The 21,647-nt window shown below is 44.8% G+C and overlaps 1 protein-coding gene across 4 annotated transcripts in view; it reads left to right on the top strand.

Moving 5' to 3' along the window:
• RNF185 (ring finger protein 185) overlaps nucleotides 1-21,647 on the top strand; it is a 47,370-nt gene that overhangs the window by 12,550 nt on the left and 13,173 nt on the right. For 3 of the 4 annotated variants that reach the window (XR_007729263.1, XM_050806765.1, XM_050806767.1), the window contains 2 exons: nucleotides 15,300-15,523; nucleotides 21,345-21,363. Coding sequence is in view for 3 of the 4 variants with exons in the window: in XM_050806765.1 (XP_050662722.1) it covers nucleotides 15,348-15,523; nucleotides 21,345-21,363 (195 nt within the window). In the remaining variant the exon portion in view is untranslated. Of the gene's footprint in view, nucleotides 1-8,146; nucleotides 8,197-15,299; nucleotides 15,524-21,344; nucleotides 21,364-21,647 lie in introns of all 4 variants that reach the window. The other variant, XM_050806766.1, reaches the window with a different exon arrangement.

Below are 21,647 nucleotides of genomic sequence, written 5' to 3'. Positions count from 1 at the left end.
TTTCACTATGTTGGCCAGGCTAGTCTTGAACTCCTGACCTCAGGTGATCCACCTGCCTCGGCCTCCCAAAGTGCTGGGATTACAGGCATGAGCCACGGCACCTGGCCCTCTGATTTATTTTTATCATGGGCCTAGTAGTTGGCATTCTCTGAGTGTTTGCCAAACAGCACTGGTAACAAATATAATGGAGGTGGCTCAAGGCACAAGACCAATTTGTAAAAGTCAATATTATAGACTTTTCAAAATGGTATCATTTTGGTTTTCTCTTAATCACAGTTGGTCCTAGTCAGGACCTCATGTTGAAAGAAGAGAGAGGCTGGGCGCAGTGGCTTATGCCTGTAATCCCGGCACTTTGGGAGGCCGAGGCAGGCGGATCACCTGAGGTCAGGAGTTTGAGACCAGCCTGACCAACATGGAGAAACCCCGTCTCTACTAAAAATACAAAATTAGTCAGGTGTGGTGGTGCATGCCTGTAATCCCAGCTACTCAGGAGGCTGAGGAAGGAGAATCTCTTGAACCTGGGAGGCAGAGGTTGGGGAGCCGAGATTGTGTCATTGCACTCCAGCCTGGGCAACAAGAACGAAACTCCATCTCAAAAAAAAGAAAGGAGAAGTGAGATCATTGTTTTGTCAAGTATTTACAGGGTATTAAAATCTAAAGTTTTCTACTTAATTGGTTGGATCTTGTTAGCCTTATTGTTTTTATACTCTACCTTCAGAATATTTTAGAGGTCTTTAGCTCAACCTCAGGTAAAATATTAATTAATGACATTTTATAGAATATGAATTAATGAGGTTTCACTGACAGTGTGAAAATAAAAGTTAAACCTGTCCAGGTGTGGTGGCTAATGCCTGTAATCCCAGCATTTTGGGAGGCTGAGGTGGGCGGATCACTTCAGGTCAGGAGTTCAAGACCAGCCTGGTCAACATGGGGAAACTCTGTCTCTACTAAAAATACAAATAAATTAGCCAGGCGTTGTGGTGCACACCTGCAATCATGAATTCAGAATATTAATCTTACTGCTTCCTCCTTAGTTTCTTTGTCTAATGGGGGTAGGCACTGTTTCATACTTATTTAAAATAATAACAAGGCTGGGCGCGGTGGCTCATGCCTGTAATCCCAGCACTTTGGGAGGCTGAGGCAGGCGAATCACCTGAGGTCAGGAGTTTGAGACCGGCCTGGCCAACAAGGTGAAACCCTGTCTCTACTAAAAATACAAAAATTGGCCGGTTGTGATGGTGCACACCTGTGGTCCCAGCTACTCGGGAGACTGAGGCAGGAGAATCGCTTGAACCCAGGAAGCGGAGGTTGCAGTGAGCCAAGATCTTGCCACTATACTCCAGCCTGAGCAACAGAGTAAGACCCCATCTCAAAAAAAAAAAAAAAAAAAAGAACCCTTATTTTGTAGATTTTTCTCATGACAAAGGGATGGCAGGAACAATTGTTCCCCATTTGCAGGTAAGGACACTGGCATAGTGAGTGACAGACCTGAGCCTTAGGCTAAGTCCTCTGGCTCCAGATTATTCCTTTCACGGTGTTACACTAGAAATTCACAGCCCTTAATTGTTGTCTGTGCAGTCTGAAGAGCTTTTCTTTTTTTTTTTTTTTTTTTTTTTTTTTTGAGGCGGAGTCTCACTCTGCCGCCCAGGCTGGAGTGCAGTGGCCGGATCTCAGCTCACTGCAAGCTCCGCCTCCCGGGTTCACGCCATTCTCCTGCCTCAGCCTCCCGAGTAGTTGGGACTACAGGCGCCCACCACCTCGCCCGGCTAGTTTTTTGTATTTTTTAGTAGAGACGGGGTTTCACCGTGTTAGCCAGGATGGTCTCGATCTCCTGACCTCGTGATCCGCCCGTCTCGGCCTCCCAAAGTGCTGGGATTACAGGCTTGAGCCACCGCGCCCGGCCGAGCTTTTCTTTAAAACACTGTTTTCCTCAGCTGTATTGGTTTGATTGAAATTAAATCCCCTTCATTCATTCACATACCTTAATCAAACATCTACTTCCTGTCAGGCACTGTGCTGTTGGCCCTAGGAGGTATCTCACTAGAGCGGGTAATAGTTCAGTGGATAACCAAAACTCTGTGTATGTTATCTTTAATGGCGGCGGGGGGGTACCAATTTGAGAAAACTTGAAACTTCTAGTTGCAGATCCCTGAATTTTTTTTTCATTTGTGTAAGAGTTTTGGGTAATACTTTAAAAAAAAAAAGACTCTTACGTAACATTTCCAGTTCTGAACAGCGTGTTTTGCTCTTGTAGGATACTGATTTTCCACAACTCTAGTTGGCTATATTGAGTTGTACAGTTCTAATTGCTCCTGGGCATCAGGTCTGTCCACACACACACACACACACACACACACACACACACACACACACACACACACACACACACACACACACACACACACACACACACACGGATATCAGGTGCTCCTGAGGCACCTAGCCCTGTGCTGAGTAAGGAACCTGGAAGCTGGGTATCCGCTTGAGGAGACGCCCAAGAACAGATCATTGAGTTACCATTTGTTAAGGACATTGGCTTGGGTTGGGAAGCTTTGCCTCTGACTAAGTCTTTGACCATGGACAAGTGACCTAACTACTCTGAGCCTTTATTTAACATCCCAAGCGATACTAATGATGATACAGTGGTGTTTACCTAAAGGCCATAAAGATTAAATGAGATAATTCATGTAGAGGGCTGAGCAGAGTGTTAGCTGATGTTACTTATAGTGATAAGATATATAACAAGTATCCCCTAATTTTAACACTTGGGGAAAATCTGATTTTCTCTGGGTCAAATTGTGTCTAATTTTAGATTTCCTCTCAGCTCATAAACATACACAGTTCTGATGTCTCATTTATTCTGCAGTCAAGGAACGATGCTCATTGAGAAAGGAAAGTTGTGACTCATTTACTCAGCAAATTAACCGAGTACCTGCTGGTTGCATGTCTCTATGAGGAATATACAAAAACAGTTTACCTTCAGTGAACTCAGAGAGACCTTAAAAAGGAGGGGGATTAACATTTCATAAGTACTTAACCTATGTGCCAGGCAGTATGCTAGTCCCGTACTGTTTAATCTCTTTTTTTTTTTTTTTTTTTTTTTTAGATGCAGTCTCGCTTTGTCACCCAGGCTGGAGTGCAGTGGTGTGATCTTGGCTCACTGCAAGCTCCGCTTCCCGGGTTCACGCTATTCTCCTGCCTCAGCCTCCCGAGTAGCTGGGACTACAGGCGCCCGCCACCACGCCTGGCTAATTTTTTGTATTTTTAGTAGAGACGGGGTTTCACCGTGTTAGCCAGGATGGTCTTGATCTCCTGACCTCATGATCTGCCCATCTCGGCCTTCCAAAGTGCTGGGATTATAGGCGTGAGCCACCACGCCCGGCTATCTCTATTTTTTAGAACTGTCTTCTGAGGAACGTATTAGCCTCATTTTAGCAAATGAGAAAAACAAAGGCTCAGAGAGAAAATAACTTGTCTGAAGTCACAGAATAAGTTGCAGAGCTGAGATTTGAACTCAGCCATCACATTCCTCTGTGCTGTGCTAGTTTTTAAGGAAAAAAGTTAAGGAACATTTTATGACAAGGCAACTTCTTGGATGACACTTAAAAGTTTGTGCCAGTGGTAGTACAAATCCCATTTCACTCTTTAAAAAAAAAATTTTTTTTTAATTTAAGAAACAGTCTCCTTCTGCCTCCTAGGGTGGAGTGCAGTGGCATCATCATAGCTCACTGCAGCCTTGAGCTCCTGGGCTCAAGTGATCATCTTGCCTCAGCCTCCCAAGGAGCTAGAACTACAGGCACACACCACCATACCTGGCTAATTTTTAAAATTTTTTGGTGATGGGGTCTCACTATATTGTTCAGACTAGTTTTGAACTCTTGGCCTTAACTGATCCTCCTGCCTCGGCCTCCCAAAGTGCTAGGATTACAGGAGTGAGCCACCATTCTTGGCCTCCATTTTGTCCTTTTTAAAAAATGAAACCTGGTAATTTTTCAAAAATAACTGAAGCTTAAAACCCAACAAATGAGGCCGGGCGCGGTGGCTCAAGCCTGTAATCCCAGCACTTTGGGAGGCCGAGACGGGCGGATCACGAGGTCAGGAGATCGAGACCATCCTGGCTAACACGGTGAAACCCTGTCTCTATTAAGAAATACAAAAAACTAGCCGGGCGAGGTGGCGGGTGCCTATAGTCCCAGCTACTCGGGAGGCTGAGGCAGGAGAATGGCGTGAACCTGGGAGGCGGAGCTTGCAGTGAGCTGAGATCCGGCCACTGCACTCCAGCCTGGGTGACAGAGCGAGACTCCGTCTCAAAAAAAAAAAAAAAAAACCCAACAAATGATCAAAACATTCTCTGTATTTGAAAATAATGGAAGAGGCTGGGCGGGCTCATGCCTGTAATCCCAGCACTTTGGGAGGCCGAGGTGGGCGGATCACCTGAGGTCAGGAGTTCGAGACCAGCCTGACCAACATGGTGAAACTCTGTCTCTACGAAAAATACCAAAAAAAATTAGTTGGATGTGGTGGCGGGTACCTGTAATCCTAGCTACTTGGGGGGCTGAGGCAGGAGGATCGCTTGAACCCAGGAGGCGGAGGTTGCGGTGAGCCAACATCACGCCATTGCACTCCAGCTGGGCAACAGAACGAGACTCTGTCTCAAAAAAAAAAAAAGTAGTGGACGAAAATGTGAAAAAGTAGGAACAACTGAGTCTAGAATCCCCATTCAAATATGTGTTATCACTGGGCATGGTGGTTAATGCCTGTAATCCCAGCAATTTGGGAGGCCAAGGCTGAGGCAGGTGGATTGCTTGAGCCCAGGAGTTCAAGACCAGCCTGGGCAGCATGGTGAAACCCCATCTCTGCAAACAAACAAAAAAAACTAGCTGGGTGTGGTGGCACACACCTGTAATCCCAGCTACTTGGGAGGCTAAGGTGGAAGGATCATTTGAGCTTGGGAGGTGGAGGCTGCAGTGAACTGAGATTACACCATTGCACTCCAGCCTGAGTGCCTGAGCAAGACTCTGTCTCAAAATATATTTATGTGTGTATTTGTGTGTGTGTATGTTTAGAAATTGTCCTATCTCTAAGGCCTGGCACAGTGTGTGGAACGTAATGAATCTTACTAGCAAGTTAGTGAATTTAAACTATCTTCCCAGGCTGCCAAAATTATATTTCTCATTTCACTTAACTTATATTCTCCGGCCCAGGCACAGTGGCTTACACCTGTAATCCCAGCACTTTGGGAGGCCGAGGTGGGTGGATCACCTGAGGTCAGAAGTTCAAGACCAGCCTGGCCAACATCGTGAAACCCTGTCTCTACTAAAAATACAAAAATTAGCCGGGCATGGTGGTGGGTGCATGTAATCCCAGCTACTCAGGAGGCTGAGACAGGAGAATTGCTTGAACCCAGGAGGTGGAGGTTGCAGTGAGCCTAGATCATGCCATTGCACTCCATCCTGGGCAACAAGAGTGAAGCTCTGTCTCAAAAACAAAACAAAACAAAACAAACATATATTATCTTTTGGAAAACATACATGTCATTGTCAGGGACATAGGGAAACAAATGTCTTACGTATTTCTCATAGGAATATAAATTGGCACATCTTCCCTGGGGGTATTCAGCACTATCTCAAAGTTACAAATATAAATACTTTGACCCTGCAGTTCTACTTCTGGGATTTATACTAATGATATAGTCAAGCAGTCTCGAAGGTAGAGAACAGGTATGTTGGGTTTCAGGAATAAGGAGAGACTTTTCAGCCTATATCCTTTTGTTGTACCTGTATACATGTTACTTATTAAAAAAAATAAAATTGTTAAAATTTCTGAGATAATTAATATTCTAAGGACCATTCATACCTCAGTTGTGAATGTACTTAATTCAGATTGCTTTCCTTTTTGTCCTCTACTGAGATCTGAATATATTGGACCTTTCACATCTTTTATTTTGTAATTTGAGATGAGATCTCTCTGTGTTGACCAGGCTGGTCTCGAACTCCTGGCCTCAGGCAATCTTCCCATCTTGGCCTCCCAAAGTGCTAGGATTACAGGCGTGAGCTACCATGCTTGGCCTATTTTTTCCTGAGTATTAACACAGTACTCACTATGGAAAAGGTGGCAAGTACATGTAAGTATTTTTTAAAGCTTAAGAAATTTGTCCATAAGTCCACTGTCCAGAGACTACTACCATTAATATTTTTGACCTCTTTTTTTGGTACCTTTTTAACCTGCTGATAACAAATAAATTCAGTTTTTTTGAATTTTTTGAGACGGAATTTGACTCTGTCGCCCAGGGTGGAGTGCAGTGGCGCAATCTTAGCTCACTGCAATCTCTGACTCCTGGGTTCAAGCTATTCTTCTGCCTCAGCCTCCCAGCTGCTCGAAATCCTGGGTTCAAGCAATCTGCCTGCCTCAGCCTCCCAAAGTGCTGTGAATGTAGGCATGAGCCAGCGCACCTGGCCACATATATATTCAATTTTGTATACAATTTTACATCCTGCTTCCTTCTTTTCCCTTCCCTCCCTCCCTCCCTCCTTCCTTCCTTCCTTCCTTCCTTCCTTCCTTCCTTCCTTCCTTCCTTCCTTCCTTTTTTTCTTTTCTTTCTCTCTCTCTCTCTCTCTTCTTTTCTTTTCTTTTTTTTCTTTCGAGATGGAGTCTTGCTCTGTCACCCAGGCTGGAGTGCAGTGGCGCGATCTTGGCTCACTGCAAGCTCCGCCTCCTGGGTTCACGCCATTCTCCTGCCTCAGCCTCCCGAGTTGCTGGGACTACAGGTGCCCGCCACTACGCCCGGCTAATTTTTTGTATTTTTTAGTAGAGATGGGGTTTCACCATGTTAGCCAGGATGGTCTCGATCTCTCCTGACCTCGTGATCTGCCCGCCTCGGCCTCCCAAAGTGCTGGGATTACAGGCGTGAGCCACCGCGCCCGGCCCATCCTGCTTTTTTCACTTAACATTATGTCATGTAATTGAAATTCCTATGTAAGCAAAATCTCTGTGGAAGCATTATTTTTAGTGGCTATGTAATCTATTACGTGGATGTACCAGTTTATTTAATGGGAGCTAGATGGGGAGAAAAAGAGACGTTAAAATCATGGAGCCCTTTGGAAGGTTAGGCAGATCTGGGTTAGGTACCAGATAGGGTATGTGGGCCCGGCAGGCCAGGGCTGAAGGGCACTAAGAATCAAAGGCTTTTCTTCTTGCCTTAGTCCCAACCCTTGCTGCCTTACCATCCTTATATATGCCCTGGGCTTCGGGTACACTGAACTCAGCACAATGAATTATGCACTTGTTTCTTGTGCTGTGTCTACATCTTTCCCAGCATTCTCTGTCTTCAGGTACCATGTACACACTGTCAGTTCCCAGTACACTGGGTTGCCTTTGTTGGTTTACTTGTTTGTGTCTCCCTTTAGACTGAAAAAAAATGTTCTATTTCTGTATCTTGAATGCCTGGCAAATAATAGGATCTTCAATGAATCTTTGAAGATTCATTCTTATCTACTAAGTAGATAGGAAGATTAGAGGGAACCAGAGAAAAGGACCAGTGCAGCCCCAGTGAAAAGAAGCCAGTCCTTTCAGCCTTCTCTGTGCTTCTGATCCTATATTTGAGGGCCAGATCTCCGTGGGCTAGCCTCGGGACCTAAACACCACTTAGACTTTAAAATTTCAAAGCTGGTTTCTGTGTGTTCTAAGTTCCAATAAACTTATTCAGAGTTCTTCCCATTCCAGCCTTCTGTGAGTGTGATGTAGACATTCTTGGAATGCAGGTCCCATTTCTGCCTACATGTGGTCCAGCAGCAGTCTAATGAGCGGTGCAGACAGGCTCAGGCACGCCAGGGTTCCTGGCAGAAAGCTTCCATGTGAATAAGCATGTGCCCACAGAAATGAGACCTCTGCTGGGATCGTGCAAGTTATTTATCACCCAAATTCGTAATCTTCATACCGAAGATTAACGTTTCTAGGTGTCTCGCTATACCCTGGTCTAGAAATTCTTGGAGTTAAAGGGGCAAATAAGGCAGATTATGAATTCCTACAGTTCTCTAGAACTTGATAATTGAATTTAAGAATGCTACAGAGAGATTTCCTCATGAGATCAAGTTCCCTGGTGGTTCCTGCAGGGATATTCAACCCTTGTGTTCTCTTTCTTGCTCAGTTCCTGTGAGGTGAGCCAGGCCAAGTGGACCAAAGGCCAGCTCTGGGAAGGTAATATATTGAAGATACTGGGTCAGTCAACTTCAGCCGCCAGGCTCTGTGTTCCTAGAGGATCATTAAGTACTGCAAATCTGCCTTAGTCCCAGCACCACATGTATCGCCCTGGACATCTCAAAGTTAGGGCTGTTTTTCAAAACTAGGTGTGAACTTATTTCTTAAAATGATCAGCTGTGTTCCAGTTGGACCAAATGCTGATTGATCTGAATTTAGCAGATTTGTCCTTTACCCCCCAAGTTTATCTGACTTCTCTGTAGTCCCTGTGGCTTGTAGCTGGGTAGGCCCTGAGGTTTCTGTCCCTCTAGAATAGTGTATTTTGTTGGTATTGCTTTGTGCTATTGATAGAGCTGTACCCTCTTCTAGAGCTGGGTTTCCAAAACTCTGTTAATTAGAGAATCGTCTAGGGTAGAAAGTGAGGGCTACATTAAAAACATACAGATTCTTAGGCCTGGTCTAGGTCCAGATCCTGTTTAAATCTCTGAAGGGATCTGGGAACCAGATCTTTTGGGGGGAGGGTGAGAGGATGCTTTGTTTAAGAAAAACAGGCAAAAACAACAACAACAAAAGAAAAAACAGGTGAGTTTGATGGAACCTCTTGTTTAGAGTTCTTAAAATTAACCTATGTGCCTTTAGCTCCTGTACTAGACTCCAAGACCTCAACTTGGTCTTGTTCTTCTTTGTAACTCCTCCACAGTTGGTAGCACCATACCTCAAATGTAGTTGGCATTGGAAAACTGTTGGTTGGTTGAATGAATAAATGGATGAATGATTAATTTACTCTGCACTCATTTCAAAGGGCACAAAAGTTACAACATTACACAATAAATTTGAGGGAAGACAAAGACCAGGTATTTAATTTTGTAAAGCAGTAATAGAGTAACATAGGAATGAAGAGAGTGCTGATGTTGTGTTAGGAAGTCTGAATTTGGCACTGCATGGTATCCTGGCCTTAGGCAGTCCTCTAATGTCCCTGGCCCAGTGTCCTCATCTGTAAAATGGCATGAGTATAAAATGCAGTGATAGATGTGAAATGCTTTGAAAACTAGAGAGTGGATTCTGGTCAGGAGAAAAGAATGGTCAGGGTAGGGACAGGGGCATAGAACTAGCCACAGCCAGGTTGCTTTGTGGTCAGGTCAAAGTCTGTAGCTTCTACAGGGACCATGAGAAATTTTAGCAAGACGGCCATATAGGTATGCTCAGGACCTGATTCTTTTTCTGCCTAGTTCCTGAGCCAATCAGGAACCTCTATGTTTTAGATCACTGTCCCAGTCCTGGCAGGCCCATATGGTTCTGTAGGTGCTCAGTAAACAATCCCCAGGAGAACAGCTGTGGGGCCCAAATATGTTACAAAGAAAAGTTGGTGACCAGCCAGGTAGGAGTTGACCAAAGTCAGTCATGTGTGCCCATCCTCACTCAGCAAATATTTGAGTGCCTGCTAGGATGAGGCTCTAGAGCCTGGGTGGGGACCACATGGTGTCTACTAAGAATTACAAGGAGAGTGATACGGCCTGCCTACAGTTGGGACATGCAGGCCTGTCTCAGTGCCTGGCCTGGCACAAGGCTGCCACTCCCTGCAAACTCTGAACTGACCTGTTACTGTCCCTTAACCATTCCTACTCCAACACCTACCTTGATCCTGGTTGTCCCCTTATGCCTGTGTAGGAGTATGGGCCATGCACAGCTTTGTTGGGTCCAGGAAGTGGGTTGGCAGTGGACCAGGTTACATGGTATGAAATGTGTGCCTCCCCAACAGCAACAGCCCTGTCCTGCCTTGGTGGGCCCTCCAGGTCACTGTGTTATTTCATAGGGCCACCTCAGTAGCCCTGTAGGAGGCATGATACTCTCGCTTTTCAGGTGAGAAAAGAGATTCAAATCATCAAGGGATCTACCATGGCCATATGGACAGTCAGTGATGGAACCAGGACTTGAACTCAGAACATTCAGGATTGGGGAAAACTGGAACATGGGGCGGGGGGAGAAATTTTATGTATTATTATTCTTTTGACTGATTTCAAAAGTAATACATGTAAAGGCCAGGTACAGTGGCTCACACCTGTAATCCCAACACTTTGGGAGGCTGAGGTGGGTGGATCACCTGAGGTCAGGAGTTCAAGACCAGCCTGGCCAACATGGCAAAACCCTGTCTCTACTAAAAAATACAAAAATTAGCTGGGTGTGGTCATGATCACCCATAAGCCCAGCTACTCAGGAAGCTGAGGCAGGGAGAATTGCTTGAACTTGGGAGGCAGAGGTTGCAGTGAGCCGAGATCACATCACTGCACTCCAGCTTGGGCGACAGAGTGAGACTCGTCTCAAAAAAAGAGAAGCAAAAAAAATAATACATGTAAAAATGTCAGTAATACATGTAAAAATAATAATACATGTAAAAAAAAATACATGTAAAAATTACCTCTACATCCTTACTGATATCGAGATAATCGCTATTAACAGTTGAGTATGTTCTTCTACATTGTACATTCATAGCTCTCTGCATCCTCAAACTCCTGGGCATAAGTGATCCTCCTGCCTTGGCCTCCCAAAGTACTAAGGTTATAGGCATGAGCCACCATGCCTGGCCTAAAGCCATTTTCTAATACCTATATTCATTATTGTAACATATGTAATATACTTCACATTTTATGATTTCCTTTTTAAAAATGTTCTTGTGAAAGTAATACTTGTGGCCGGGCGCGGTGGCTCAAGCCTGTAATCCCAGCACTTTGGGAGGCCAAGGCGGGCGGATCATGAGGTCAGGAGATCGAGACCATCTTGGCTAACACGGTGAAACCCCGTCTCTACTAAAAATACAAAAAATTAGCCGGGCGAGGTGGCGGGCGCTTGTAGTCCCAGCTACTCGGGAGGCTGAGGCAGGAGAATGGCGGGAACCCGGGAGACGGAGCTTGCAGTGAGTTGAGATCCGGCCACTGCACTCCAGCCTGGGCCACAGAGCAAGACTCCGTCTCAAAAAAAAAAAAAAAAAAAAAGAAAGTAATACTTGTTTGTTATAAAACATTGAAACAGGATAAGAATATAATAATTCAATGTCTCCTAGCCCTTATAGTCCCAGAAATAACTGTTGATGGTTTAATGTGTATTTTCTAGGCATTTTCTCTATGTGTGTGTGTGTGTGTGTGTGTGTGTGTGTGTGTGTGTGTGTGTGTGTCTGCCTGTCTGTGTATGGATCCACATACATACATACTCATATACATACTTAGTTTTTACTCAAATAAGTTTATATGCATACTCTTCTACAGCTTAATCTTTTTAAAAAATACCTTTTATTGGAGCTAGCCGCAGTGGCTCATGCTTGTTTTCTCAGCACTTTGGGAGGCTGAGGCAGGAGAATTACTTGAGCCCAGGAGTTTGACTACCCTGGGCAACACAGACCTCGTCTCTACAAAATAATTTAAAAATTAGCTGAGCATGGTGGTGTGCACCTGTAGTCCTTGCTACTTAGGAGGCTGAGGCAGGGGATTTCTTGAGCCCAGGAGGTTGAGGCTGCAGTAAGATGTGATTGCACCACTGCACTCCAGCCTGGGCAACAGAGCGAGACCATCTCAAAAAAAGAAAAAAATACCTTTTATTGTAATTTTCAAACACACACACAGACTATTACAGTGAACCTCCATTCATCACCCAGCTTCAACAGCCAACTTCCTTGTTCTTGTTTCATCTTTTCTCTCCATTTTTATTTTTCCCCCCTGGAGTATTTTAAAGCAAATCCCAAATACTTTATTCCTTCAAAAATATGTGTCTCTATCAGGTCAGGTTTTGTTTAAAAAAAAAAAAGATATCATTATCATACCCAACAAAATTAACAGTAATTCCCTTTTTTATGTATATATATATTTTTTGAGACGGGGTTTCTCTTACTCTGTCACCCAGGCTGGAGTGCAGCAGCACAGTCGGCTTACTGCGGCCTCCACCCCCCAGGCCCAAGTGATCCTCCCACCTCAGCCTCTTGACTATCTGGGACTACAGTTGTGTGCCACCACACCCAGCTATTTTTTGTTTGTTTGTTTGTTTTTTGTTTTTGAGACAGTCACTATGTCACTTGGGCTGGAGTGCAGTGGTACAATCTTGGCTCACTACAACTTCCGCCTCGCAAGCTTAAGCAATTCTGCCTCAGCCTCTGGAGTAGCTGGGACCATAGACGTGCATCACCACACCCAGTTAACTTTTTTTTTTTTGTAGAGATAGGGTTTCACCGTGTTGCCCAGGCTGGTCTCAAACTGCTGAGCTCAAGCGATCCACCCACCTTGGCCTCCCAAGGTACTGGAATTATAGACATGAGCCACCATGCCCAGCCAACAATAATTCCTTCATATCGAGTAATACCTAGGCTAAACAGTTTTTGTCAGTCATGTCACCAGAGTCTTTGTACAGTTGGTTTGCTTGAATCTTGTTCCAGTAAGACCCACATACTACAAGTGGTTAGAATATCTCATATCTCAATCTATAACCCCAATCCCGTCCATGCTATTTTTTTTTTGTGGAACTTTATTATTTGTCCTGTAGAAAGTCCCACATTCTGAGTCATTTAATACTTGCACCTATCCTCCATATTTTCTGAAAATAGGTAATTCATTTTATTTATTTATTATTATTATTGAGATGGAGTCTCTGTCACCCAGGTTGGAGTGCAATGGCACAGTCTCAGTTCACTGCAACCTCTGCCTCCCAGGTTCAAGTGGTTCTCATGCCTCAGCTTCTCAAGTAACTGGGATTACAGGTGTGCGCCACCGTGCCCAGCTAATTTTTGTATTTTTAGTAGAGACAGGGTTTCACCATGTTGGCCAGGCTTGTCTTGAACTCCTGACCTCAGGTGATCCACCCGCCTCGGCCTCCCAAAGTGCTGGCATTACAGGTGTGAGCCACCATGCCCGGCTGGTAATTCATTTTAGATGCTTGATTAGTGTCTGAGTTTTAAAGCAAACATGCTGCATTGGTGGTGCTGTGTACTTCTGTTGCATCACATCAGGAGGCTGATGTGATTGATCTGACTTTATGGTTGTCTTTCCAAAATCTATATGCATAATTTTTAATGTTTTAAGATTTTTTTTTTTTTTAAAGAAACACACATAGGTTGGGTACTTAGGATTGTTGAGCTGGAATAATGAGGAAAGACAATAATGCGGCCCTCAAAACTGGGTTTTATCCTAAGATGAAGAGAGCACATGTAATATGGAGAGGAGGAAGGTCAGGGAGAAGGTCTTGGAGCTGAGGCCAGTGCATGGCAGTGTGCTGCCAGCAGCCAGCTACCCTTCTGGGACATTATGTAAAATGATGTAACTGAGTGAAAAAGTGGTGGTGAGCCGGCCTCCTCTCCCTGCTCAAGTCACTGAGCTGCTATTGTAAGGGATGCTCATGAGGCCAGAGCTCTGAGTGTGAAGGAAGGAAGCTTTCTGGGTCTGAGAAGGCTGTAACTTTTTGGTCCTTGTCTTGTCATACTCTGGAAGCTGACCTCAGGGCGACCTTCTGGTGTTCCAGTGGTAAGTCCTAAACTTGTGAAGGGGCCGCTTGTTTTGGAGATAATAGTAGGTTAAGATGACCTGGAGAGGCACAGTCTGAGAGCTGGAGGGGGCCACCTAGGATACCAGGGAGTCCAGTGCCTCATTTTACAGATGAGAAAATTATGATCAGTAGAGGGGAAGGGAGGTTCCCAAAACCACCTAGCAAGCTAGAGGCTGAGCCCAGTATCCAGGCCTCCACTTCTCTGACTGTGGTAGCCAGCCAACATTTCCTACTTGGAATTTCTGAGATGATGAGGGTGGCCAGATAAGGCTCCTGACAGATTCTTAATGTGCATCAAGAATTTCTGGGTATTGCTTGGTGTTGGTTTTATCCTCTTTCTTGTTCAACTCCTGGCTGGGTTCTTTGACTTGGAGGTGGTAGTCAACAGTGGTCTGTTTATACCAGCATTTAGTGGCCAGTTTAGTATGTAGTGGTACGGTGCAAACAGGGTGTCCATGAGTCCCAGTCTCAGCCCCATGTTAGTCAGCTAGCTGAGGTAACTGCAGTTTCCTAAAGAAATTGGACCAGATCAAGATTGTCCAAAACATAGTATGAGTGTGCCAGATGATGTCAGGTGTATGAGGGTAAACTTTTCATTTGTTACTTTTATATTAACCTTTTTACTTATGGTTAAATATTACTGGTTTTCCATTTATAGCGGTGATATAAACCTCTTCTTTAAATGTACTGAGGCTAAAAAGTTGATGTATTTAGATAAAATAAAGGGAATAGTATTCCAATGTGGCAGGAGGAGGATTGAAAAAGATTGCAATATGGAAGACCTTGGACCAGATTATCTTTCTGGTCCTTTTTAGCTTCCTAACCTTTCATAGTTAACAGGAGTTTCTTAATATTCTGGCATGTGGGCTGGGCGTGGTGGCTCACACCTGTAATCCCAGCACTTTGGGAAGCTGAGGCAGGTGGATCACCTGAGGTCAGGAGTTCAAGACCAGCCTGGCCAACATGGTGAAACCCCATCTCTACTAAAAATACAAAAATTAGCCAGGTGTAGTGGCAGGCGCCTGTAATCCCAGCTACTCGGGAGGCTGAGGCAGGAGAATCACTTGAACCCGGGAGGCAGAGGTTGCAGTGAGCCAAGATTGTGCCACTGCAGTCCAGCCTGGGCAACAGAGTGAAACTCCGTCTCTCAAAAAAAAAAATTCTGGCATATGCCAATCACAACCTTCCTGGCTTAACAGATTCACCTGCCAATATAGGGGCTGGACAGCCTGAATATTCCATTTAATTTAGCATATATTTGTCACCTGGGTTGATTATTGTGGGAGAATCTAAAGATGAGTGAGACAAGGTCCTGGTTCCTGTGGAGAACTATCTTGAGGCTGCTCTGTATTTGTGGAGTTTGTGTATCTGTGATACATTCTGGACCATGTTCATGAGAAGTTTCTGGGTCCCTGTCCTCTGGGTCGTGCCCTACAACTCTTATCTTCTGCAGCGCTTTGGGAAGTCTGCTCAGGGATTCAGTCATAATCAGCTCTGGAGCTGAGAGAAGACAGGAATGTTGGCATGGAATCTGGGGGGAGAGGGCTGCAGAAATGGGCAGTCAAGAGTTCTCTGCCTTTTAGGATTTCCCTGGGGAGAGTCTTCACTCAGAGCTTCGCTGACAGCCAAGGATGGCAAGCAAGGGGCCCTCGGCCTCTGCATCTCCTGAGAACTCCACTGCAGGGGGCCCCAGTGGGAGCAGCAATGGCGCTGGCGAGAGTGGAGGTCAGGACAGCACTTTCGAGTGCAACATCTGCTTGGACACAGCCAAGGATGCCGTCATCAGCCTGTGTGGCCACCTCTTCTGGTCAGTATCCCTGCTCCTCTGCCAGAGAGCACATTGCCATGTTTGGAAAGCCCGTGACCCTGGACGGTTTGAAGCAGAATGCTTCCTGCTCACGTTGGGAATACACTCAGGCTCAACAGACAGGAGACCTGAGTTCCCATCCCAGCTCTGCTACCAATGAGCTGGGTGACCTTGGGCAAATCCTGTCTCCGCTCTGAGCTCCTTCTCCCCATCTGTAAAGTAATAATACTTACCATTTAGTGAGCACTTACTACCTGCTACTTGCTGTGCTGAGCCTAGAGGTAGTATAGCATAATGGTTATAAACAAGGACTGTGGAACTGGGCTTCCTCTTTCTGAAGCTTGACTCTGCCACCTTCCTGTTTGACCTTGGGCAAGGTGCTTACACACATTCCGCCTCATTTTACAGGGTTCTTTGCAAGTATTAAATGCAAGTATTAATGTAAAAGGCTTAGAAGAGCACATAACTTGCGGTAAATAGTATGTGTTAGCTATGACTGTAATTGTTACTATATTTTATGTTTATGTATAGATATATACACACATCAAAATGAAGTGTCAAGGTCGGTGTCTGTTCCAGCCTTGATGGTTACAGGAGCCTTTTCTGGCTCTGAGAACCTAGGTGAAGGTTGAATTTTGTTTTCTTGGTTTTTTTTTTTTTTTTCTTCTTCTTTTTGTCTTGAGATTTTGAGCTGAACCTTGAAAGGTCGATCGAAAAATGCTAGGTAAGGTGAAGGGTGTGTGTGTCCCCCCAAGGCAGGGAGTTTCTAGGGACAGGCGCATGCACTGTTGGACTCATCTGAGACCCTTGAGGCTACTGTATACCTCTCACAGCACTCTGGATGAGGGTCTGGGAGTGTTAGGAAAAATAATGGTTACGGGAGTATTGGGCCAGATTATCAAACCCAGATTCGACTAAAGGGACGTAGAGGTAATGAATATTTTTGAGCAGAGAAATCATGTGAAGAAAAGGCAATTTAAACAATATTTAAGGAATTTTAAGTTGGCAACAGCATAAAACATCAATTTATTGGTGAACAAATAGAATGGAGCAGAGATTTTTGTTCTTGAGGCTCTTGCCCTAATTACTGTTTTGTGTAAAAGCTGTTGTAATCCGCATTCTCCTAGAAATTCAGGATACTTCAGGGTATCATAAAACCAGGACTTGAAATGATTGACAAAAGTAAGAATTAAAAGACAGGATACCCCTGATTTGATTATATGAATGTATCAAATTATCACATATAACACAAAAAATGTGTACAGCTATTATGGCTGGGCTCCGTGGCTCACACCTGTAATCCTAACACTTTGAGAGGCCAACATAGGAGGATCACTTGAGCCCAGGAGTGCAAGATGAGTCTGAGCAACATAGTAAGGCCCCATCTCTACAAAAAAATTTAAAAACTGGCCAGGCATGGTGGCGGTGCCTGTAGTCCTAGCTACTCGGGAGACTAAGGTGGGAGGAAGGCTTGAGCCCAGGAATTCGACGCTACAGTGAGCTATGGTTGTATCACTGCACCCCAGTCTAGGTGATAGAGAGAGACCCTGTCTCTTAGAAATATATATATATTCTGGGCTGGGCACGGTGGCTCACGCCTGTAATCCCAGCACTTTGGGAGGCCAAGGCGGGCAGATCACGAGGTCAGGAGATCAAGACCATCCTGGCTAACACGGTGAAACCCCGTCTCTACTAAAAATACAAAAAAAAAAAAAATTAGCCGGGCGTGGCGATGTGTGCCTGTAGTCCCAGCTGCTGGGGAGGCTGAGGCAGGAGGATGGCATGAACTCGGGAAGTGGAGCATGCAGTGAGCCGAGATTGCGCCACTGCACTCCAGCGTGGGTGACAGAGCAAGACTCCATCTCAAAAAAAAAAAAAAAAAATATATATATATATATATATATATATTTCTGCCTGTGTGCAGTGGCTCATGCTTATAATCCCAGCACTTTGGGAGGCTGAGGTGGGCGGATCACTTGAGGTCAAGAGTTTGAGACCAGCCTGGCCAACATGGTGAAACCTCATCTCTACTAAAAATACAAAAATTAGCTGGATGTGGTGGCATATACCTATAATCCCAGCTACTCAGGAGGCTGAGGCAGGAGAATATCTTGAACCTAGGAAATGGAGGTTGCAGGGAGCTGAAATCAGCCCACTGCACTCCAGACTGGGAGACAGGGTAAGACTCCGTCTAAAAAAAAAATGTGTGTGTGTGTATTTATTAAATTTTATAAGTATAAATGTTAAGATTATAAATTTAAATAGTATAATGTATTATATATATTAACTATATATAACTATATTTATATTTAAATGTACAGCTATTGTATATCTTTGTGTGTGTGTGCGTGGAGACAGCCTTGCTCTGTTGCCCAGGCTGGAGTGCAGTGGTGCAGTCTCGGCTCACTTGCAACCTCTGCCTCCCGGGCTCAAGTGGTTCTCCTGCTTCAGCCTCCTGAGAAGCTGGGACTACAGGAGTGCACCACCACTCCCGGCTAATTTTCTTTTTGTATTTTTAGTAGAGATGGAGCTTCGCCGGCCGGGCGCGGTGGCTCAAGCCTGTAATCCCAGCACTTTGGGAGGCCGAGATGGGCGGATCACGAGGTCAGGAGATCGAGATGGAGCTTCGCCATGCTGACCAGGCTGGTCTCAAACTCCTCACCTCAAGTGATCCATCCATGTGGACCTCCCAAAGTGCTAGGATTACAGGTGTGAGCCACCATGCCTGGCCTTGTGTCAATTTTTGTTTTTTGAGACAGAGTCTTGCTCTGTCGACAGGCTGGAGTGCAGTGGCACAATCTCAGCTCACTGCCATCCACGCCTCCCAAATTCAAGCAATTCTCCTGCCTCAACCTCCCAAGTAGCTGGGATTACAGGTGCACACCACCACACCCAGCTAATTTTTGCATTTTTAGTAGAGACAGGGTTTCACCATGTTGGCCAGGATGGTCTCGATCTCCTGACCTCGTGATCTGCCCACCTCAGCCTCCCAAAGTGCTGGGATTACAGGTGTGAGCCACCACGCCCACTATCATTTTTTTTTTTTAAGGCAGAATACCATTGGAAAGAACACAGACTCTAAAATGAACAGATGCTTCCAGTCTGGATGGTGTGTCCCTGAGCAAATCTGCTAGCTTTCCTGTACTTTGGTTTCGTCATCTGTAAGATGGGGATAATGGCACTGTCTCATTGGTTAATGTGACCATCCAGTGACATTAAGAAATGAAAAGCTATTCAGCCACAGCGTGGCACACAGTACAGTCATGCAGCACATAACGACATTTTGGTCAACGATGGACTATATATACAACAGTGGTCCCACAAGATTTATGATGGACCTGAAAAATTCCTATAATCTAGTGATTTCATAATGTTATAGACTAGTGCATTGCCTTTTCTATGTTAGGTATGTTGGACTTTTTGTTTGTTTGTTGTTTTTTTAAGATGGAGTCTCACTCTGTTGCCCAAGGCTAGAGTGCAGTGGCATGATCTTGGCTCACTGCAACCTCTGCCTCCCAGGTTCAAACGATTCTTCTGCTTCAGCCCCCTGACAAGCTGGGATTATACGTATGTGCCACCACACCTGACTAATTTTTGTGTTTGTAGTAGAGACAGGGTTTTACCATGTTGGCCAGGCTGGTCTCGAACTCCTGACCTCAGGTGATCCACCCGCCTCAGCCTCCCAAAGTGCTGGGGTTACAGGCGTGAGCCACCGTGCCCAGCCTGGTTTTGGGGTTTTTTTGAGATGGAGTCTCACTGCATCACTAATGCTGGAGTGCAGTGGCACTCCAGATTAAGTAGCATGATCTCAGCTCACTGCAACCTCCACCTCTCAGGTTCAAGTTGATTCTCATGCTTCAGCCTCCCATGTACCTGGGATTACAGGCATGTGCCACCACACATGGCTAGTTTTTGTATTTTTAATAGAGATGGGGTTTCACCATGTTGGCCAGGCTGGTCTCGAACTCCTGACTTCAAATAGTCTGCCCACCTTAGCTCTCAAAGTGCTGGGATTACAGGCGTGAGCCACCACACCTTGGCTCTATGTTAGGTATGTTTAAATACACAAATATTTACCACTCTGTTACAGTTGCCTATGACATTCACATGCTATTCAGGTTTGTAGCTTATTAGCAATAGGCTATACTATGTAGCCTAGGTGTGTAGTATGCTATTTCATCTAGGTTTGTGTAAGTACACTCTCTGATGCTGCTCACACAATGGTGAAATTGCCTAATGACACATATCTCAGAACTATCCCTGTCTTTCAGTGATACATGACTATCTTTGCTTAATAAATGGGAGGAATGGTTCTTATTATAAAGCCTGAACTCTCCCCTGAGGGTCATTCATTCACCTCCACTTCTCCCCTAAAGCCTTTAAGGGAACTTGCCACTGGAAATCTGCCATGATTTGGAGTGTTCTCCACTCAGTTTAGAATGACATTGCAATATTAATGTTGGAGTTAGATGTTATGTCCAGGAAGATTGTGTATTTGGTTTGCAAAGCTAAACTGTGGTTCAGGAATTGCAAAAGGAACTCTCCGTTGAGTTCAAAGTGTACTCAGCTAAAGATACTTGGTATCTGAGGTACAGAAGCTATGCCTGCATTTTCCGCTGTCCTGGCACGTAGTAGGTACACAGTAGATATGTGTTGACTAAATAAATGAGAGAAAGAAATTAAAAATGTGGGCCGGATGCAGTGTCTTACGCCTTTAATCCTAGCACTTTGGGAGGCCGAGGCGGGTGGATCACCTGAGGTCAGGAGTTCGAGACCAGCCTGGCTAACATGGTGAAACCCTGTTTCTACTAAAAATACAAAAAATTAGCTGGGCGTGGTGGCGCATGCCTGTAATCCCAGCTACTCAGGCGGCTGAGACAGGAGAATCCCTTGAACCTGGGAGGCAGAGGTTGCAGTGAGCTGAGTGAACTGCACTCCAGCTTGAGCAACAAGAGCGAAACTCCATCTCAAAAAAAAAAAAAAGTGGAGTTGATTACTTTTCTTTCAATTCTGTAAATGTCATTTTTTTTTGTATGCGGTGTTAGATTATAGAAAGGGCAATGAACTAGAAGTCAGGAGACTTTTTTGTTTTTTTTAATCCTGATGCAGTTCATTTTATGTTTCTGAGCTTTGGTTTCCTCATTTGAAAATGGAGAGATTGGACAGCAGCTCTCTAAGCTGAAGGTAGCCCTTTCTGTCAATTGCATCCCCATCCTTCCTGTTACTTAAAGATGCTTTTAGAGTAGACCTGACCTTTTAAGCTGCTTCCTGCTAGGAGAGTTCTCAAAGATGAGGATAGCCTGAAGATTTTGTTAAACTGGATCTGGACTACCTGAGAATCCACACATCCCTTGTGAACCCGAGGAGACTATGAACCCACTGAAATTGAGTGTAAAATAGTATGTGGTACATGTGTATGTGAATGCTCCCGTCAATTTTTTTGCACAGGGCGTCCCTAGCTTTTATTGGATTCCTTCAGATGTTATAACCTCTCACAGGTTGATTTGTAGAGAAGCTGGGTCTATGTGGTCTGAGCCCTGGGGATTTCACATATGCTGAGATCTCAGGGGCAGAGACTGGGGTCTTATCTCCATTGTGTTATTTTTTTTTCTGTGATTTTTAGCCCAGTTTTTTCTAATTTCCAATACCAGTAATCCCTACAGAACCTCGGTGGGCATGCAGTGTTCCATAGTTTACTCCTGTTTTCTCATTCTGCTACTACCACTCCACCCATCAAGTGTTTCTGCTAATGAAAGCATTTTTCTTCCTTTCCCCTTTTCTCCTTCTCCTTGATGACTGGTTGCCCTGGGGACTCCGGCAGTTGGCCGTGTTTACATCAGGTAAGATGCATTTCATTTTACTTTGTCTTTCATCAGCTATGGTTGCACAAGACAGCCCTAGTCTCAGGAGACTACTGTCAGAAGCTGCAATCTGCCCTGCTTGTGGGCTCATTTGCTTACTTACCCCCAAAGCCTTCTTTACATACCTGCCCACTGACAGGCACTTGATGAAATCGGGATGGTCCTAATTCTGCCACAGATGGCCTTTGTGGGTCTCAGTTACTCGTTTATAAATTGGATTGGATTGATAGTATGTTAGTTAGGTCCTTTTTATTTTTGAGATT

The sequence above is a fragment of the Macaca thibetana genome, chromosome 10 (assembly GCF_024542745.1).
Source record: "Macaca thibetana thibetana isolate TM-01 chromosome 10, ASM2454274v1, whole genome shotgun sequence".
NCBI classification, from domain to species: Eukaryota; Metazoa; Chordata; class Mammalia; order Primates; family Cercopithecidae; genus Macaca; species Macaca thibetana.
This window is presented reverse-complemented; position numbering and strand designations above follow the sequence as displayed.